The following is a 22252-nucleotide window of genomic DNA, read 5'->3' as shown; positions in this document are numbered from 1 at the left end:
ATATTAAAAACACGGATTTTAACACGCGGTGGGAGCGTGCAAGGTTTTAATTTTCCTCCTCCAACAAATTCACCCCATTGCCTTTTTTTTCCCCCTAGCTGGTTCAAAAGGGAAAACGGCAGAAAAAGGGATTTTTCAGTTTGTTGCAATTGCAAAGAAGAAAAAAAGTAAAAATTAGGATTTACACTTTGTAAAGCTGCCACTTAGTGTCTTCCCCAAACTCGTCTTCTTTGTGCAGCCACTCTTTCCCGTAAGGAAAAAGGAAAGAAAAAAAAGAGCATGATAGACAAGAAGGAATTTCTTCAATCTTCTTCTTCTTTCTATAAATTTCTATTTTTTTGGTGCTTTGACTGGAACTGGGTGATGCAGCTTTTGCTAAAAGCCAGGACAAGCACCACCATTTCCCCTTGCCAGAATAATAGTAAAATAATGAAATTAATAATAACATAACCCCACTTGATATCATTCATTGCAGCTTTAACATAACTTCTTGCAAAAATGGGCATTTTCAGAGCCAAAAGCTGTAATCTTATTATCAGCCCCAGCTCTGGAGTAGCTCCTACACGTGAGCAGCAATTGGGAAAAGTCCAAACTGACTGATTATTTGAGTATATAATGTAGCATTTTGGGAAGGGAAGGGTGCCGTGATTGAGGATATGGGGGAATACAGGGAGATGTACCGCAACCTCCCAGATGAGCAGGTTTCTGCAAATAATATTTATATAATTATAATTTCAAAATAAGCCCAAGATAACTGTATCTCTAATTAGCCCAGCTGTAACGGAAATAACACCGCACTCATTTCTTGCAATAAAAACATTTTTCCCCCTTTTCAACCATTTTCCCATTCTGCATCACTTCCCCGGTGTCCAGCTCGTTCCCTATTGTTGAACAAAATGCCAACAAAGGGGATTTTTTTCACCTTCTTACTCAATTTCCCTTCATTTTGATGCATTTCTTCAAGAGACCTATTACTTGATTTAAGAAAAAAGAATTTCTCTGGCCTAGGGACATGGAACAACACCGGAAAAGGTGACCACGCAATACGGTCAGGTCAGAAAAAGCCGCAGCTCCTCGTTTCCTTGCAATAAAACTACAGAGGTGGTAATTTGAATGCACAAATCAATTAATTTTACATCCAGACATGATGTGGGTGCATCATTCCACCGGGAGTTAGGGCACTGCTGTGTCCACATCAATGCATTTCCCGTTGCTGGGGGGGAAAAAATGTCATTTTTGGTCCTTTTTCTTCTCTTTTCCCCATTACATTCCTGCTTCTATCAGCTTTTTCCCCATCAGTCACCACCCATTTGCCTGTGCAATGAGTCTGAATAAACTCTGATTTCCCTGCATGCTTTTGCTATTAAAATCTCTTGCTGCATTTTCCCCTCCCACGATGCCAAGCCCAAAACGTTGCAACCAACGCCTCTGCCACGTGTTATTTTTGTCCTCTCCATTGATGATCTGATTATTATTTATCTGGAAATTTTGCTGCAATTGCTTTGAATTTTTGCTTTGCCTCCCAGACATTCCTTTTCAGAGCTAAATTAATTTTAAAAAGGCAAGTATGACTGTAAAATACTTGTACTTTTTTTTAATATCCCTTCCCCATCTCCAGCCTTTTGGGGGATATGGTTTTCTGTTCGAAAAATTAGGATTTCTCAGCGTTAAGAAAGCAAAACCCAGTCACTTCTGCATGCACTTAGTCTTGGCTTTGCTAAGCATCTGGCTAACAAACATGTTGGAAAGATTCATGTAAAATCAAACGTGGTCCTTGGAGAACCTCAAAAAGCAATCAGGTATGGCCAGGGGTAACCAGAGATTTGGACCAGCCTGAAGACTTCCAGCTTTCCTCTCCTGCCTTGTTTTTCTGTAATTCCTCCAAAAGGAGGGCATCCAGAAGACCATTTTTTGAAGTGTATTGGTAAGAAATACTTTGGGATATCGACAAATGGGAACAAGAAACTGCTGTTTCCAGATCTAGTGGTCAAAGCCATTTTCAACAGCATTTTATGATGACAAAAATTGCATTTTTTTTTTGGTGGTGTAAAGGAAAACTGTCCCAAAACACCAGCTCAGTGGTGTCCAAAAAGGCAGAATATTGGTAATTATTAGAAATGAAATAAATTCATGGTGTTTCTGCAATGGCACTGTGAAACCAAGGTACCCAATGAAGTGGAAATTCTGCCTTAAAATAAATATAGATATCTCCAAGACTTAAAAAATACATTTTGCATCCTAGTTGCTTTGGATGGCAAATGCCAAGCCAAATTATATTACAATTGTGATTTTGCTGCAGTAGAAAATATTTTAGGACTCAAAGAAGTTGAAATGTTTCTGGCAATTTTGAAACTTGAGTGTAAAAAATGCATCACTAGGTGTCTCTGCAGATCCACCTCTTGGCACTGACCTTCCGCTGCTCTATGGCAAAACATGATTTCTCCAATTAAAAGTCACTTTAATGAAGAAAAAGACCTGGTATGTATTGCATTGCACAAAAAAAATCCCGTTCTGTGTCAAAGAGCAAGAGCCCAAGTATAAATAAGTGCTAAAATTCAGTGCTACTTGAGCCAATGTCCTTCCCCTGTTGCTCTACGATACAGCAATTTATTTTTGGGTGGTACACAAGTGTAAAAATTTCTGTCTCGTTCTAACTTCGTGAAATTTATTTGTGCTCAGGTAAAGATGCGGAAAATTGGGGTTAGTTGGAGAAAAAAGAAACTCATGAGTTTGTCGAGAAAGAGCTGGCCAAACTCAAACTCATGGAAGAAGATTCATAATGCTCCTTTGTGGATGGATGGAGATGAGAAAAAAGTTGGCTTGAAATAACAGAAAACCAGGCTCGTGCATAGTTTAAACACTGTCCCAGTCTGGCAATCTGCTGAATTCTCACTCAAAACAAGAGCTGAAAAATGCAAGATTTAATCCAATTTAAATGTTCCTGGCAGTGCTGTGGTTCCCAATGTGACTGGTTTTGCAGTGGGTTTTTTCTTCCAAGCAAAGTCAACTGGAGAGCAGTGAGGACCACTTCGATGAAGGGAGGGAGTTAAAAATCAGGGTCCAGTGAGGACTCAAGGGAGAGGGATGAAGCCAAGTGAAAAACAACCAAGAAAAATGGAAGAAGGGGAGTTGATTGGTGGACTTGCAGGCCGAAGAGACTAAAACTCCTCCACAAAACAAAGTGAAACACAAAATGAGAAAGCGATGAAAAAAACAGGGTAGAAAAATGTCCATAAGGTAATGAAGGTTCAGGGAAAAAACCCAACTTTTCACCCAAACTTGGCCAATGCCAGGAGTCATCTCTAGATTTGGTGACATGAGAAGATTTCAGCAACAGTCAAAACACCTATTTGGGTGCTCTCTCATCTTTCCATCACCTCCAAGTATTTTTGCATTTCCAGAAATTCTTGCATTTTTCATCTTAGAAAGCACAAATAACACCGAGCCAAGGACCATCCTCTTTGGATACACCAGGGAAATCCAACCACGATTCTCCCGTGACGACATTTTGACAGCTCCGTATGTTGTTTTCTCAGTTTTGGTTGACATCCTTGTTATTGTGTAACTGTATTTTTTTTAGCAGGTTGTCCCGTGGTAAAAAACTTTGCAAAAATTGGAAATATTTTGCTTTCATGACCAACCTGGTATATCTTCTCACAAAATGATCGATGCCCCTCCCACACCCTGGGAAAACCTATTTTCTGAGAAACCTCATTCATTGATACCAAACACATTTCCATTATTTATATATTTTTTTTAAAAATCCTAGTGGCCCCTTAGCTGTTTTACTTGCTGTCAGCGTGAGATTAATTGCATGATAGTTAGCGAAATCATCCCGCTTGACATTTTTTAAACACCAGCCCCCTGATTCTTCAGCTCTCTGGAGCATCCCCAGCCCTTAAAACTCAACTGGTTGATATAGAGTATTTCCACCCTTTTTTTTAAGCCTTATCTATGCAAACTCAAGTATACTCAATGAGCCGAAGCACTCAGGCACTTGACATTGCTTAGCTGGATAATTAAAAAAAATTTGCTGTTGTATCGTCACTGGTTTGTCATCCTCATCCAATGACCAGATGAGATGGTGGCTCCTTCTGGTCTATCATCGTGAATATTTCGGCTCCCATTGCTTGCTGAAAATCCCTTCATCGTTGAGCGAGTGTTTCCCCTCCGGTTGGGTCTTTCCTGGGTGCGTTCCCGTCTATTTAGCAACTGCCTCCAAATCCTCACTTGAATTTCTCAACTTTCAAGTCTTTCCCGGAAGGGAAATGTCAGCAGCTCCGAGTTTGCAGGAATCAGAGGCGCTTGGTACCTCTCCATGGGCCTGATTATTTTCCAAAGACTTGTGCTAATTTTCTGATACGATCCCCACCTCTTTGTGAGGCACTAAATCCTCATTACTTTTCCTGACCGATGCATTCTAATTAGATCAACACTTAAAAAAAAAAAAAAAAAGGAAAAGAGGAAAAAAAAATCACAATAGCCACAGGACGGCTTTCCATCTCATTAACTCCCTCACTTATTATTTTCATGAAAATTACTGATAAAAAACGTGCATCTCCATTTGCTGGGACCGGGAGCTTCGTCGGCTCATATCTAACATCTCTCTCATCACCCGGGATGCGAGCTGTTGCCATAGCGACACACAATAATAGAAACTAATAAATTACAAACGAGATGCTCGTTGAGCAATTATTGTTCTCTTTTATGCAAGTGTCTTGCTAATTTTGATCATAAGGAATGCTACCATAAAGCAGCGAAGGGATAATAAGTCCATTTCTAGAGATTATTAGAAAATAGAGAGAGGATAGGTTTTTTTAGATCAATGATTAAGTGGTTTGGTGCTTTCAGGAAACCCAAATAAGAAATAAAACTTTTCGGGGGGCTCTTCCCTCCCTGTGCTGGGCTGCAAGCATCATGTTTGGGGCTTCAAAGTCTGCAGCACTTGGAGCCGAACTGCTAAAAACGACATTTTTTTCCCTTTCCAACACCCTAAAAATGCCCTAAAAAGCCCCACACCACCTGCCTCTTTCTGGGGAGAACCCCAAGAGCTGCCTGGGTTATTTTGGGTTGGCTGCAGTTATTTCTGGTGGGATTGTGCAACCCCAAATTTCATTTTGACCCCCAAAAAATCTGAGAGAGAAATCCCCAAAGGACACACAATATTGCATCAGGGAAGTTTTTGGGATGCAACCACCCAATGTTTATTCCCTGCACTGCAAATGCACATAAAACTCCAACCCATGGGCAACTTTTTTCCAAATATTAAGTTACAATCCCTTATTTTGCTCCAAAAGCCACCAAGGTGCAGCTTGCTTTGGCCATTTCAGTTCATATTTCTGCAGTTCCTGGGCATCTCCTTGTACTTTCCCACTGTGCTTGAGACACTAAATGTTTCCTTCTCCCAGCTAAAACCCAAATTACGCAAAAAAAAAGTCAAGGTGGGCATGTTGATCATGCTGGGGGAGAACTGCAAGATGTGCTGGGGAAAAAAAAGGAGCAGGGAAGCCAAAACAGGTTATCTGAGACCAAAAAATCTGTTGAGCTGCCTTGAAATGTAGACAAGAACGAGGAGAGAGGAAGTAGTGGAGAAAATCATGGTGTTTCTGTCCCTCCCACCAACAAATAATATTTTTAATGAAAAAAATGCAAATTTCTTGTCCATTTTCCCATGCGCTTGCATGGCTTCTGCAGTTCCTTCCCCCTACATTTCGTTGCTGCAACGTAAGAGTTTAGGAGAAGTCCTCAAGAAAGACCTTTTGCAGAGACACAAACATGGGTGTTGCAGTTCTGCCAAACCCGTGACAAAAAAGGGTCATGAAAAAAAGATTTTAAAAAAAGAAAACCATCACCGCAGCATCATTTATTGCACCATGTGAGCAAGATATGGGGTTTTTTTAAAATTATTTTCCTCAACTGGGGATGGGTTTTGATGAATTTCCAGGAGGCCGCAAGAGTTGTAGAGCAACCTTCAAACCTTGGCCCCACTTGCTTGCTGGCCACTGTGCAACGATGGTGATTACAGGTGATTTTTAAGGTGTTACCTGGGGGTGGAGGCTGATGGAGGAGGGGTTGGGGGAGTAGGGCCCCCCCAGGTCATTCCTGAGTAGGTTGTCGCTGTGCATCTTGGTTTTGAGGCAGGTGATGTAGCGGTTGCAGAAGTCCTTGCACAACTCGTTGACCTTCTCCAGCTCCAGGAGGTGGATGCGCAGCACCTGGATTGCCTTCACCATCTACGTAAGAGCACACAGTGGCAAAGTTAAAATAATTTTTTTTCCTCAACGCATCGAAAAAAAAAAAAACAAATCAATATCCTCACCCAAAATCTAACAGGGAACTGATCCCTACAGTAGAATTAAATGCATTTCCTTTCTCAACACACAAAAAAAAGCAAAAAAAATCAACATTCTTGCCCAAAACCCACCCCAGAGCCCATGCCTCTGCACCTCTGCGTGTCTTCTCCCTCCCCATCAATCATACCTCTGAAATCCCAAGAGGCAAAAATTCACAAAATTTACCATTGGCTTCAAGAGAATTGCTCCCCGTGCCCAAAAAAAGTCCAAGCCAAAGCCCTGGATGTTGAAAAGTGTTTGGTTATTCTCTGGAGGCCACTTCTAACAAGATTATGGGGCTGCAACTCCGCCATAAGCTGTTGCCGGTGCAAAGCCTGGGCCTCATTAAAACGTACCCCATAAACGTTAAAAAATTTACACATAAAACATTCCTCTTGCCGAGCTGAAACCTTAAGTTTTACAGCCGCTGTTTGAAATCTTGCATAATATATAAAATTTCAGCTATTCACTCCGGGGCAATAAATCCGGTTTTATGTAACAAAGCGTCTTTGCATTTCAAAGGGTGTTTTTAACTTGCAAATTTTAGTGGTCATCTTTACAAACTACAAGTCGCCATGGTTGGGAAACATCCCGAAAAATCCAGGGCGAAACAGGTGGCGGCTCCACGACAGAGAAAGCGAATTTTTGATTGGCAAACAACAGGGATGGTGGGTTGTGGCTGGAAAAATCTTTTTTTCTTTTGCCCTTTTTTGCTTTTCTTGTCCTTTTTTCTTCCTCCTTTGCAGTTGGCGCAGGCAAAGCGCAAGGTGGAGGCGTTGCGCCCCGGCTCTCCGCATCCTCCCAGGGCTCAATGGCCATGAAAGTCAATATTCAAGGGCAAAGGCAAGAAGACCTGACACATATATGTATAAAAAATAAATCTCTCAATTATCTCAGCTCATTTGCTTAGGGTCTCATTTTATGTCCCTGCTCCGCTGCGTCGTATATCTGTCCGGATAAAGAGTTACAGTCCGACGGCGTACGTGCGCGGGGTTGTAAAAAATACAGATGCTGAATTAATTGACTGTGTGGCACTCGGCAGCTGATTGAGTTGATAATGGTGAGATCTGACCTTTTTCTAATTTCTAATTATGTGCATCTCGGCGGTGAGGAATACATGACTCTTATTCTAATGATAGCTAATGCCGCTGGCCTTTTCATCCCTGCTTTGCCATCGCTGATTTCCGGCGAATTGGTGGCATTAAAAGAAAAAAAGCACCCAAAAAAATCACCAAAAAAAAAAAAAGGACAATGCAAATAGGGAAGAAGCGTCAGCTCAGGAACAGGTTGAAATGTTGAGTTTGAGCACTGCAAGGCTTTTTCATCCAAAATTCCCTCCAGCTGGTGCTTCCCACCAACAGGAATGGTCCTTCTTCAGCTTCACATTAACCATCTCCTCTGTCTTGATGGAGGCCAACCACACTGAGTGATTTGGATGGCTTTTGGCGAAGTTCTGGCATTGGATAGAATATATACATAGACATATGTCCTAGAAACAGGGCAAAAATACATACATATATATATATGAATATGAGCATAAATATGAACATATCCAGTGCTGCAAGGTCATACATGGGATCAATGTAACTGCCCACGGCCAGATTTCACCTCAGCAGCAAGAGTTGCTCCAAAACATGCCCAAAAAAGATGACTGGTGTGGGGGTTTTTAAGAAACCAACAAAAAAAACCAGTGAAAATAGCCTCTGTGGACACCTTGGCTGCACTGACCATTCGCGGGAGATGTTTCACCTTGATATGTGTAGAAGTAGGTTTTCCTTCCCCAAAATTTTAGATATTTTTAGCTTCAGCTGGCTCCATCTCCCTCTTGCTCGGTCATTGCACCCATTCGTATGTAATTTAACCTGATGGGGGTTTTTTGGGTGCACCTCAACATTTGATGCATGTTCAGTCCCAAAACTGAAATAATCCAAAATATTGGGATTTTTTTGGTTGCTCATCCCAGAGCCATTTCTGTTCTTGGCTATAAGACATTGTGAAATGGGTTTAGAAATCTGTAAACAGGGCTTTGCATGGCCTGCAATTTTTTTGGAGGGCATTCCACAGCCTGCTAAGCCACTCTTGATTTAGTGATGTCGCAAAACTCTCCTCCACGCGCTGAAATCGGGCACAAAGGATGCAGGATTTTAATCCATCTTGAAACTGTTTCTTGCTTTTTTTTTTTTAAGGAAAGTGGTAGTTTTTGCACTTGGATGATAATTGCTCATTCTTCTTCCCTTCATGACAGGTCACTGGACAAAATCACCTCCTCGATATCTGTAATATTTGGAAAAAGCTGCCTATGAATTGTCTGATTTTTCTTCTTTTCTGGGATGGAAATCCCTCTGCTACATGTCCCAGGGGACATGCCAACCCCTGGGGAAGGTGTTTTGCTTTGCATCAGCAGAGGTGGGCAAAATTGCCTCTTCTGACCTTAAAAATTTGCTTGCAGAGTGCTGGGAGGGTGGCCACGGAGACCACATGTGGAGGCTCCCTGGATAAAATAATAGGATTTGGAGATGTTTCCGGAGGTCCCCACAAGAGAAAAGCTCCATCCCATGCGAAGTCTTCCGAGGCACCTTCCAGCAGCAATGGGTACGGTAGGAAATTTGGGTTGCTATGACAGGGAAGCCACCAAAAATGGTCCACAGTGTCCCAAACCATTGATATGTATCACCCTTTTTGGAAAAAGCTCTTATTTTGCCTTGTTTCTAGGACAAGAGCTGGCCGTCACCCTTGAAACAAGATGGTGCCAGACAAGAACTCAAACGTTATTGCATGTTGCACCAGAGAGCAGTAATTCCTGCAGAGACTGCAAGTTTTGGGGCACAAACCAGCCACCAATCTTGACTTTTTCCAGGAAATGTGTTGACCCCATGGCGTTTGTGTGGGAAAACAGCCAAAAATTGGGCAGGGATTTCTTCTCACAGGGTATCTTATGGAAAAGGTCTCAGAAAAGGTCCTGAAGAAGGTCTCACAAGGTCTATGGAGAACATTGCCAAGATGGCCAACACTACAAACGGAGCCCAAAGATGTTGCCCAAGGCGGTAGATCTTCGTAATTTGTTCCTCACCCCCTATCTCCTCCCCCCCCAAAAAAACCATCTGCCAAGCCCCAGTTGCCTCTACCAGGTTGTCCAGCTCAGGGTCATCACTGAAGAAGGGCTTGTGCTCCTGCTCCTGCTGGTGGACGAAGTTCTCGATGTCGACGTCAAAGCTGGCCGAGGTGATGCACTCGGAGCCCTGTGTCGCCTGCTCACACTTCTCAAAGAGCAGAGTCAGCAGCGGGAACAACGGGTGCCTGCAGAGGACAAAGGAGACTCCCATAAGGCTCCGTTGTTTTAGGTCCCGTGTCCATTTTAACCCCACACCATCCATCCATTCCCTCCCAGCTTGCAAAACCCTGGTGGTGCAAACCTCACTCCCCAAGCCAGTGATGGAAGTGCTCCCTCTAGATCTTCAACAACAATAAAAGCTTAAAAATTGCAAAATTCAGCATCTTCTTCCCCAGGTAATGACTTCTCCCAACGTCTTGGTGCTTTCCGTCACTGCACCAAAGCCGGCATTTCCAAAATGTTTTGCCATGGGCAAAAAGGTTTGGCTTCAGGGTGGTTGTCTTGGAGCCATCTGCTGTCCTGGTGGCTTTGCATTTTGGGAATCAATATCAGCACCCACTCATTGATGGTAATATTTTACCCCAAAATGTCTCTCTTGGTTGGAGACACCAGATGGGGATGACTTGGTATTTCTACGTGCCTGCAGCATCCTCTGGACCAACCTTGTTATGGGTTGCTCCTCCACCAAGAGGTCTCTTTGCACCTCTGTCAAGCATATTCATGTCCGTCCATGAAGATGGGTCAAATCCCATTTCTTTCTTACCTCGTGATGACTCTTAGAAAACAAAGATTTGCAATTCTTCTTGCAAATCCACAATTCCTCTGATGATTAGAAAACAGGGTTGTGATTCTTGCAAATCCACAATTTGCTTTAATGAAGATGCTAAATAGATGCAATATACGTACAACACCAAAGCACATGGAGAAGGGGGTGAAGACCAGGGGTTAGCGCAACCCTCAATGAGCCTCTCCAGCTGCGCAAATTTAAAAAAAAAAAAATGCATTTATGGAGTCTTTCAGGGGAGAAATGCAAAATGCTGCTCCAGGGATGGTCTCCCACATCACCCCAGTTATCCCAGCGCTATGGGATCTGCTCCACCATTTTACCTCCAAAAGATGGTCCAAAAGATGATTATGAATCACTTCCTGCCAGCCTTTTCCAAGCTGGAGTCAAGCGAAGGGGTTAAACCCCTCGGCTAAGTCTTCATTTGCAGCTGCTAATACCACAGCATATTATAGTTTAATCTGTCCTGATCCCAGTTTAATGCAAGATTCGCCGAGGCTGGAGCGGAGAACGGGGAGGGGGGGGAAATAATTTCATAATTTTGGCAGCCCCGCCGGGGCTTAGCCAAGGGATATGAAAGGCAAATTCCAGGCGGCAGGCTGAATTATTGGGACTTATGAACCGGCGTCTCAGCGGCAGGTACCCGCTGCCATTTCCAGAGCTGCTCCTTCAGTTAGGAGCAGAGGCACAGAATTACACCAAGGATGGGTTGGTTTTGGGGGGGGAGGATGCAGATTGCAGCCCCTGAGCCATTTGTAGCCCATTTGCTTTGAGGGGTTGCATTGACCAAGGGGTTATTAAGACCGTTGCTGGCATCACCCCACACTCTGCAGAATTAATAACTGAGGCAGTGCTGCTATTGACCCCCCATGAATGTCTTGGAGCACTGGCAGGGAGGAGGAGGGGGAGGCGTGTGGCTGAGGGGGTGGTGGGTTGCTTTTCAGTTGGAAATAAAATAAAGTAAAATAAAGTAAAATAAAATAAAATAAAGTAAAATAAAATAAAATAAAATAAAATAAAATAAAATAAAATAAAATAAAATAAAATAAAATAAAAATAAAATCCAATCAAACTAACTAAACAAAAATAAAATAAAAACTAAAAATAAATACAAATTAAAGTAAAATAAGAAAATCCAAACCAAACCAAAATAAAACAAAAAAAAATAAAATAACATAAACCAACATAAATCAACGTAAACCAACATAAACTAAAGTAAAATAAAATAAAATAAAATAAAATAAAATAAAATAAAATAAAATAAAATAAAATAAAACAGAACAGGGGAGGTGCAAAACCCCCAGGGCCTGGTGAAGGGAGAGCACCAAGGCCTGTAACCAAGTGCAGTGTGGAGGAGCAGTGAAATTTGGGTTCCCACCACAAGCCATATGCTGAATTGTTGTTGCAATTTTTTTCCCCTTTTGCATGTAAAAAATATGCAGTTTTCTCTATTTCCAGCCTTCTTGTGGCCACGACAAGCAGGGGAAGGGAATGGCCACCAGGGTGGGTGTGCAGGCGGAGGTTGTGGGATGGAAATTGCGAGCAGGATCCCGTCCCCGCTGCGATATTTGCGGGGTGAAAAGGAGGATGTGTGGGGAAACAGGAGGATTTCCCCATCACAAGTATTATGGAGGCAGAAAATCACTCCCATGGCATAAGGAAGAGTTTTAGGGTGGAAAAATCTGCTTTTGCTGAATACGGTTTTGCAAAAAAAAAAAAAAACAACCCTTTTTTTTTTTTTTTTTCAGGGAATCCTCCAAATAAAAGGGCTGAACTGGACCTGACATTTTCTTGCTGGAGAACAGTCGTTTGCAGCCACTAATAAAAAGGATTCGACACAGGCTAATAAAGAGAAATTAATTCCTCTAATGGCCTAATTTTGCACCTTCAGCAGGGCTCTGCCCAAGAACTGGCGGCACTGTGGGCACATCACAACATGAATTTTTTTTTTAACCCAGCTCCAATATACCCCTTTCCCCCTCCCCCAAAAAATAAAAAAAAAAAAATAATGCGAAGAAATTCAGCCGTTTCCCACTTGGAAAAACCCAGTTTGTGATGCTGGGGTGGCTTAAGCATCAGTTCCCACGGGAGCATCATCTTTACTGGGCCAAAATCTGTCGGGAGGTCCCAGCCCTGCTGTTGCATGAAGTCAAGAAAATAATTTAGTTGGGAAAAAAAATCCCAGCGGAGAAGTGATGCTGCTGGACCAGTCCCTGCGAAGATGCTCCCGTGCCAAGCGGAGAGGGGGGAGGACTAATTTTTTTCCCTTTTTTCTGTTTTTTTATGGGTGATAAACCTCCCGCTAGAGCATAAAACCCGGTGGGGTGACTTGTCCAGCGTTTTTTATATTTCCCATTGCATTTTCCCGGCGATTTCCCTCCAGGTTGATCGACCGACGCTCACAGCTGATGCCTTCTGCCTTGGTGCAATTATCGAAAATTAACAAAAATCCACTAATCTGGGTGGAGGGTACGGCCCTGGGAGGGCTAAAACCCCCCCTGTGTGCATTTGACAGCTAACGACATGCACACAATTCATATGAAGTGTGGTAGAGGTGAATATTCAGGTTTTGCATGCAGCAAGGAAAGGCTCGTTAGGTGTGTTTTTAGAGATTAAAAATATACTTGGGGGTAGTTTTGGCTGGTACCCAAAAACAAGCATCCAGGTTTGGGCAACCGAGTCCACGCATGGGACCAGCCGATAATTTTTTCCCTACTTTTCTGTGTGGGAAATACCTCCAAAAAGGTATTTCTGGCATTTTTTTGACCTTCAAATTAAGGCTGTTTTTAAAGCGTGGGGTTTTTTTGGTTTTCCTTATCTCACAAATGCTGTAAAAATCCTCGCAGAAGTGCAAAGACAAGGTGGGTTGTTTTCTTGAATGACCTCTTTTGCCTTGAGAAAATGATTTCCATCACTGGAAAAAATCTTGAGACCCACTGCGAATAATCCTTTGCATTTTCCTGGGAAAACGGTGGCTTTATTCCACACCTTCATCCGCCTTTCCAGACCTTTTGGACTCACCGTATTTGAATATTTGGAGTCAAAATATTTTAATTCCTTCACTTCCGAGCGGCAATTTTTTGGTTCACAACCCCCTGCGGCCCTGGCCGTTAACGGGGGGGGGGTGGGTGTTAATCTGTAACCTTAAACCTTAATCCTAATTATATTATAATATTATACATTATTGTTACATCATTACTGTATACATTATAATATTGTAAATAATTACATATCACTTAAATAATTACATATTGCTTATATAATTATACTATTTACATAATTATACTGTTACTTATTGCAATTATACTATAACATTACTGCACATATTACAATATTATATATTATAATCTTCAAATTGACAAAAAAAAGGGGACTGGAGGGACTCATCCATCCTGTGCCCGTTGCTGCCCGCACCCTGTACAGATGCACGAAGTGCATATTTCAGGTTAATGCATGATTTTACTCCTTCTGGGTGCTTTTTCAGACCAAAATCGCATGGTTTTGCCAAAAAAAAAAAAAAAAAGGTCAGTTTGGGTTTTTTGGGGGAGTGAATATCTTGGAGGGGGGAGATGCTGCAAAACAAGGCCCATGAAGGAGCTCCACCACCATGCATTATCATCAATAGTTATTATTGCTGAAAGGGAGCTAATTGCTAATCCCCCCATTCCTGTGTGTTAATTAATGCATTAGAATAGCGGATTAATAATGCATTATGATAATGAACGCATCACCGAATCGATGCATTAACCGATGCATTAATTACTGCAGCGCCGATTCAATGCGTCAATAATGCATTGCAATAACTAATGCGCTAATGAAATAATGCATTAATGAATGCATTCATTAATGAATGCACACTGATATTAGCTCACATCACCTGTAGACGGCTCGTTTGTCGGCCTCCAGCTGCGCCTGGGGGTCGCCGGCCGCGGTGGGTACCGGTGCGTTGGCGGCCGCCGCCGGCGTGGCAAGATGCACGGGCTGTGCCTTGGTGGGCTGCTGGGCTGTGGCCGTCATCTGGGAGGGGGGAAAAGAAAATACAGGAGAGGGAAAAAAAAAAAAAAAAAGAAAACCAAAAATGGGGTTTGTGGCACTTTTCCACTTTTTGCAGCCTTCTGAATTTATAATTTAGGAGGAGGCAGCCCCGTGATGGCGGTCTGAGCAGGATGGGTTTGGGGGAGGTAAAACTCTACTTGCATTCCAACTAATCCTGGAAACAGCAGGTTTATATTTTTCCCACTTTTTCCACTTTTTATTTAGGAAAAATAAAGGACAAAACCCCAACATCCTTATTGCACGAGCAGCAAAGCAAAGGCGGGGGTAATTTATTAAGGGATGCTTTGCAGAAGTCCCAGATTAAATCAGCTGCAACGCTGCTGCTTGCCAAGAGTTTTTTCAAAGCAGGTATTATTGTCTAGACACACAGGCATTTTAAACTTTCTTCCAAAATTACGTGAGCCTCTTCCAACTTGCCAAGCCCAAGAATGAGTCATTTTTGCGCTGCGAGAAGCCAGCCAAAAAAAAAAAAGTCAAGTGGTTTTTTTTTGCCCGTGCCCAAATCACCCACCTTTAGCCCCAGTGCGGTGGGAATCAAAACACACCAGGGCTGGACATGTACAGGGAAAATTATGTCTGCTATGGGATAAATCATCCTGCTAACGGAGACTTTGCTTTTTTAAAAATTGCAATTATTTTAGTTAAATATATGTATTTAAGATGTGAGATGCACGGCGTGCCAGTGCGCGTGCAAATCACTGCATGTCCTTCCAGTGTCACCCCCAAAACTGCCACCCCAACATGTACAGGACTGCAGGTATTGAGGGGCAGTTTCCACTGAAAATTAACAACTGCATGAAAGAAATCTGAATTATTTACTGCTGGGCTGCAGGTACAAGGTACGCAGCACGACGCATCCCTATCTCCACAAGATTCCATAAAAAAATAGTAATTCAGGGAGAATTTTAATCAATTTGGGTTCAAATGCATCAGCAACCCCTCAAATCTGGTGGTTTTAGCTCAACATCTCGGTGGAAAATTAACGTAAAGTGGGTGTTTTGCCTGCTTTGGTGTTGAAATGCTGCAAAAAATCAGCATTTGCTTGGTTTCACCAGTAAATCTTCAATACTCCCTTGAGCTGGGTAGCAAAAGGAAGGCTCTGCCTCTTGCTAAATATTATATATATGATTTGTTTGTCTAATATACTTATATATTAACTTCTGTGTTTAGTTACATATAAATAAAATAACTATATATAATTTATTTGTCTAGTATACTTCTATATTTATTTCTGTGTTTATTTGTATAGAATTAAAATATATATATTTGTCTAATAGATTTCTGTATTTATCTCTGTGATTATTTATATATAAATAAACTGTTTATATATACATGTACACACACACACACACACACACATATATATAAAATACCTCTGTGTATACATGTGTGTGCCCACAGTCTTCTCCAGCCAAACCCACACTTGTACTCAGCTTCTTGCCATGAAAAAAACCTTCTCGCCTCCCTTAAAAGCTGCATAAACCTGAGCTGGGCCAAAACTGCGACACCTTTTGCTTTTAAAATGTTTGACTTTAATATCTCCTGCCTGACCTTTTGCTGCCGATACAGCGCTTTTTTTTTTTTTTTTTTTTAATCTCCTTTATTGTTCATAACTCCAAAGTTTGGCTCTGGCACCTGTAAATTCACCCGGTGCTATTTAATTTCTAACTCTCCCAACCCAGAAGCGGGTTTGATTTCCATCCCTCTCCCCTTCCTCAGTGCTAAATAAATTAGTGAAAATTTGGGGTTCACTTCCCTTTCCTATCCCAGCAGTTTGGATTTCTCCTTTTTTCCCCATTTTCTATCTAAAACCAAAATGCAAGAGGATTTTGGGATGCTCCAGCCACGCCATTGAGCATCTCCCCAACCTCTTTCTCTTTTTCCCCTTTTTTCTCCTTATTATCTTCCTTGAAAAATGACTTTTTCTGGAGCAAAATAGCTCATTTTCCCCCCTTTTTTTCCTTATTTTTTTCCCCTCATCACACTCATTTACCAGGACACCAAAGCCCTTTTTGCATCCTGCCCCGAAATCCTGCCAAGTTGGCTCTTTCCAGCCAAGTCTGCAACTAATTGGGCTATTACCCAAAAAAAAAGACTCCTCTGCGGCTGTTTCGGAGCCATTACCTCACCTTGGACTAAAGAAAATAATAAAAAATAAATAAAAATAATCCCAAATCGGTGGAAAAAGAGGCAAGAGGATGCTCAGATGTGAGTATTTGCAGCCCAGTGGGGATGCTGGGCAGGGAGAAAGGCAAAAATGCAGCCAAAAATGGCTTTATGGGGAGCAGGTGGGGATGGGAAAGGAGGAAAAAGGCAGCAGGTTTCTGGCTCGGAAGCGTGAGCATCTTGGCAGTGGGAAAACGGGGAAATATGGGGGAAAAGGGGCTGGATTTGGGTATGAAAGTTGTAGGCATTGAAAAAAAAAGGCAGGAGGGGATTACTTTTTTTTCCAGAAAATGGCCAAAAATAGTTGCAGGAGGAAAAAAAAAAAAAGTAAAATTAAAAAAAAAAGTACAAAAAGATTATGTAAAAAAAGAGTAAAATAAATGCAAAAAAAGGTTAAAAATATATGAAATAATTATGCAAAAAGATGTAAGCATATTTTAAAATGTAACAAATATGTTAAAAATACGTTTAAAATACGTAAAAAAGGTTTAGAAATATTTTTAAAAGTTTAAAAATGTGGAAAATAAAAAAATCCCCATGTTTTTGCAAGACTCCCTGGTAAAGCAGAGATTTCCGAGGTGCCAGTTGCTCGACGATGCGCATCACTTCCGTTATATTCCTTTTTATATTATATTTCTTTTTTTTTTTCACTTCTTTAGGAAGAAAATCCTTTGCTGGAGTTAGCAGCTGCTCATCAGGCAACGTGGGGGCTTCCCACAGGTTTAAACTTGGTAATTCTTCTTGGTTTAGGTCTTTTTGAAGACTACGGCCAAATGCGTCAACTCTAGAGAGTCAAGGTCTTCAGGGCAAGAAAATCTCCTAAATCAGCCATATTTACCCTATTTCTTGGTGTTTCACAGTGAAATTTTTCTACCACCGTCACACATGCTGAAAACAGTGGTTCTGAGCCCAAAAACGTGCTGAGGACACCAGGAGTTGGGGGGGTTTCATTGATCCTACTGAAAAATCAACATCTGCACCCAATTTTTAGTCTGCAACTTCTAAAAAAAATATTTCTAGAATTTTTAAAAAAATTATATTTGCATAATTTTCTTTTTTTTTTTTTTTGTCCCAGATAGAACCACCTCAAGAGCACTTTGGGGGGGTCAAAGCTGCTTTCATTGCTTTCGCTGCCAAAAATGCCTATTTTTAAAACAACCTCTTCTTGATAATCTTGACAATGAAATGACTGAAGACTTTCCCCTGGCTTTTTCTTTTAATTTACTACAGAAAATATAATTTTTATGTAGATTTTTATGCAGACTCTTTAATTTTCAGCAAGTAGAGTTGCTCGGCCAGCACGAGCACACGCGGTATAAACGATATTACATCCCTTTAGCAGAACCAGGTGATTATTAAAGCACTTCTTTTTCCTCCAAAAGGCAGCTTTTCCCATCATTTCTGCTTCATTTTTGCACATCTCTGACAGTGAGGGTAATCGCTTGCAGTAAAATATTAATGCAAAGCTCCCCCAAACCCCTTTTTAGCACTTTTCTCCCCAAAAAGGTTCCCATGAGGAGCTAGTTGTAGCTCTAATAATTGAGTTTTTTAATTTATCACCAACCCTCCCCATCTCTTCCCTGTCTTTGGGGAGAGCAAATTTGTGCAATTTGCTCTTCCAAACCTTAGAAATCCCAAATTTTCAGGTGAAAACCTTACAGCAGTCACAGTGTTGAGTCAAAAAAAGCAACTCTTGGCTGCAGCTTTTCCTCCAAACCCACTAAACTGAAGGAAAATGCTTGAGCGACCCCTCAACAGGGGAAAAAATGAGGGATTTGGGCAATGATGCTCCTGAGGGTCCCCAAAATTCAACATATTAAAACAGGGGGCAGATAAGGGACAGGGATGGGGAAGGTAGGGGGCACATCTCCGTAGGATGCTGTGGAAAATCTCGGCTATTTTAAAAGTCCCTTAAATTGCCCATTAGGACTAAAACGGCGTCGCGACTCCCTGCTGCGTAAGCAAAAAAGGCGACGTGTTTCGACGCGGGAAGAAAAAAAAAAAAATTGGGAAAAAAAACCCTTCTCAGAGCAGAGCAGCGAAGCGAGCAAATGATGACACAGAAGTTGGAGGAGCCATAAAAACCCCACCGAGGTGTCGTTTGTGAGAAGTGACCTTTTCCCACCGAAGGAGACGAGCGGAAAGGAGACCCGGGTGGCTTCATGGGGGGTGTAAAACTCGATTTATTTATTTTAGCTTGCAGAGAACAGGCTTGATTTTTTTTTTTTTTTCCCCAGGAGGGGAGGTTTTTCTGCTTCTGCAGCCGAGATATGCAGCAAATGGGGGAAAAACTAAAAATTTCCCATATGGACCCCAAAAAAATGCTGCTTTGAACACAGAGCCTGTTCAGCGCTCAATCGGGATCATCCCCGTTTGGTTACTGTAGCCAGGAAAGTGGAAACGTGATGTGGATTTGCCCCCAAAAAAATCCTGGGATGGGCTGCGGAGAGCAGGACCGTCTCTGAAATTCAACCTCAACCCCCACGTCCAGCCCGTTGGGGTGCTCCAGTAGAGTTTCTCTTGGACAAATTCCTCTTCTTATAATAACTTAACTCCGTAACGATGCTCAGAAAAGTTATTCGACCCCTTAGAGCAACATTGTAGATGAAGTCTTTTTTTCCCCCTGCCACAGGTTGCCAAAAAATGCCATTAAAATAAATCAAAAGGCCATTCCTAAGGCTAAACCTGTCCCAGTTTAGCCAGACGTTTCGTCTTTCCAGCTTATTAACCTGCTTGCTGCAAACGTGCCACCATGTCAGCTTTCCATGAAGACCCCGTGACCCCAAAATAAGCCAGAAAGGGAAAAAAAAAAACAAACAAAAAAAACCATTTTGACCCAAAACCCTTCAGTCCTGGAGATTGTGTCAAGAGGGGGGTTAATTTTTGTCAGTCCCTGTAATTAAGTTTTGGGGTAAAATACTTTGTAATAGTCATTACTTAGGAAGACAGGGTAATTAGTGCAGGAGTTGGGGGTCACAAGGGGTCTGGAGGAGCTCATGGGTGCTGGGGGACACTCACCTGTGGGGTGTCTTGGTAGGGAGGAGGGGGCACCGTCTGGGTGGCCATCATCGTCAGAGCCGGTGCCGGGGAGACATGGTGCATCCTGGGTGGGAGTCACATCGAGAACCTGCAGGTGGGAGAAATGCTGCTGGATTAAGGGCGATTTCCCCCCACAAAAAATCCCACAGAAAAGAAAAAAAAAAGAAGGGGACAGAAAGGAGAGGTGACGTTCCTCACATGAGCACCCCAGCACTGTGCTCCACCCACCCAATCCCTGGAAGAAACCCAAGATGATCTGATGACCCTTATCATAACTTGATGATTATTTGAGATTTGTGATTTTGGATAAGAAATGGATTGGGGGTGAAGTGAAGAGGGTCGCTGGCAAGGAGATGTTTCCTGGAGAGCACCCAGGCAAGAGCTCGTGGAAATGATGGCTGCCATCACTGAACCTCGTTATATTTTCCCCCTTGTGAACCCAGGGCATTTTCTTTGCACCACTTATGTCTATAACCACAGTGCCTAAATGGGAATTTCTATCCTCTTTCCAGTTTTTCCTCCTCTTTGGAAGCAAGAAGACAAGTGATAAATGTAAAACTTTCAATCTTCTGAAATTATACACTAAAAGAACCCAAAATGATGTGTCTCTTTGCCTTTGGCCACCATGGAGTCATATCCTCAAGCACTGCACGCTCAGTCCAGAGGGGGAGATTGAGTATCAAATGTGAGTTGACTGACATAGTTGACTCCTACATTGACTTGACCAACCCAGTTGAATTCTACATTAAGTTGACCAACGCTATGGCCATTGAATGCACAGAAATTAAGAAAGAGGGTTCAAAATCTTCCTTGATTCGAACCGGGAAGCGAACCCTGATTTTGCATATCCCATATGGACATCCTTGAACCCAGGAGGTTGTCTGAGACATGCTGCCCTCAACAACTCTTGCAGTTGCTCTGCTTTCTGTAAATGCATAGTTCTTTGGGGGAAAAGCAGACTCTTTTTTTGGTATCTTCAGGTCCCAAGGAGATGGGGAAAAAAGAAGGGCACCAGGAAGGGACAAATTTGTAGAGGAGCTCTTGGCTGGATGCTGTCCCCAAGGATAGACCTGGTGACAGATGTAACTGAAAAGCAACTCTTGACTCCAAAATGCTTCCTCTCCTATTATTTCACTGCAGCTGTGTGGTTGCTTCAGAAGAAAAGCCAATAATCTTGCTTAAATCTTAAAAAAAATGCTGTCCTGAGTCTTCTCTGAGGCTCTGAGCTCCATATTGAGCCAACTCACAAAGCCACCTGGCAAAATCTCCACAGAGCCTCCAAAAGTGCATTTTTCCCTGCAATGAGTCATTTTTGTAACCTCTGGAAGGTTTCGCTCCATTGCAATCCCTATCATTGCATTGGGTTTCCTGTTGACTACTCATCTGGAGAAGAGCCATGGTGCCATCCCATGAAAAAGTTATGTGAAGTCCTTTGATATTGTGAGGGGATCTACCAAAAACTAGTGTCAGCATCACTTTTGCCATGAAATGGTGACAGGCACAAACGCCCTCGCACAGGGCAGAGGAATGGGGATACCAATGAGCTCAGTAAAAACTGAGGCACATTTGGGGTCTTCAGACCAGTCTCCACAGTTTTTTTGGGAAGCTTCACAACATTCTGGTCTTCTCCATGAGGTTTACAGTTGTTTGAGGGAAGATTTGCAGTATTCTGGTCTTCTCTGTGAGGTCCACAGTTGTTTGAGGGAAGATATGTGATATTCTGATCTCCGTGAGGCTTTGGGCTTTACAGGCACCACCAAGCACCAAGAGAATACATGCACTGAGCCCACAGAGGAAGCCAAGTGCTGTCTGCACAGGATAAGCCACTCTTATTATTTTGCATGAATAAATCAATTAATTTTTTTGAACTTTACACTAGTATGGATGACCCATGAATTGAGTATTAAGAGAGCACACCCAAAATCCTGTGGATTGGGAAGGCAGACTGGGGTCCTTGCATGACACAGACCTCTTGCAGCGAGAAGGATATTGCATTTATGGGATTAAATCGATGCTTTTCATCTTTTTTCCCCAACGGCAAAATAGCAGGAGGCAAAATTATCTGCTCTTGAGTGAACTTGCGGCTTCAAATCTTCGGTGTCCGATGTCAAAACTCGGCTCACAGCTGCAGGCACGTCCTCAAGGGGTAACACCAAGGGGAAATCTCTCCACCAGAAATAGCTACAGCTGGAGAAAAGCAGAATTCAGCACCGTGACGGTCTAGACATCTCGGTGGGAAGCTAAAAAAAATAAAGAGATTGCTATTTTGGGACAAAAACCCCTGCTTGGCATCTATTGTTCATGCCAGGAGCAAACTAACCTCTAGCGTGCAGCGATTTATTGTGGGGTGCAAGCTTTTCAGCTGAATATATTCCCAGAAGGTGGCAGTCCGGAGCCCAATTTAATTGCTGAATATCATCTAACCTGCTAAAATCAAGCCATTCATTGAGGCTTTATGGGCGTTGATTTGTTTGGAGAACAGGACTTATAGCCAAATGTTAAAAAAAAAAAAAAAAAAAAGGATAAAAATGAGAGACAGCTGTTGCCGATAGCGGTATATTTATCTCGGGGGAAACAAATGCACTCGGGCACCGTAAATATCCAGGGAAGCGCCTGGTGCCCGCGGGAAAAGCCGGACGGGTGTTTCACGCAGGAGCCCCCAGCCATGAATCTCTGGCTAACAGTGCAAAGCTGTCAGCCCTATGGATTTATCAGCAGCGAAGGGTCGAAATCTGCCATTTTATGCATGAATCCTTTTTTATT

At 42.4% G+C, this 22252-nt stretch overlaps 1 protein-coding gene across 2 annotated transcripts in view; it reads right to left on the bottom strand.

Annotated features, from left to right (window-relative positions):
- PKNOX2 (PBX/knotted 1 homeobox 2) overlaps positions 1–22252 on the bottom strand; it is a 95034-nt gene that overhangs the window by 8131 nt on the left and 64651 nt on the right. For both annotated transcript variants that reach the window (XM_074894850.1, XM_074894851.1), the window contains exons 4-7: positions 19469–19577; positions 14106–14245; positions 9458–9629; positions 6045–6233 (exon numbers count right to left, since the gene is read on the bottom strand). In XM_074894850.1, the coding sequence (XP_074750951.1) occupies positions 6045–6233; positions 9458–9629; positions 14106–14245; positions 19469–19552 (585 nt within the window). In that variant the 5' untranslated portion in view covers positions 19553–19577. The remainder of the gene's footprint in view (positions 1–6044; positions 6234–9457; positions 9630–14105; positions 14246–19468; positions 19578–22252) is intronic.

Source organism: Strix uralensis, chromosome 26 (assembly GCF_047716275.1).
Source record: "Strix uralensis isolate ZFMK-TIS-50842 chromosome 26, bStrUra1, whole genome shotgun sequence".
Classification (NCBI taxonomy): Eukaryota; Metazoa; Chordata; class Aves; order Strigiformes; family Strigidae; genus Strix; species Strix uralensis.
This window is presented reverse-complemented; position numbering and strand designations above follow the sequence as displayed.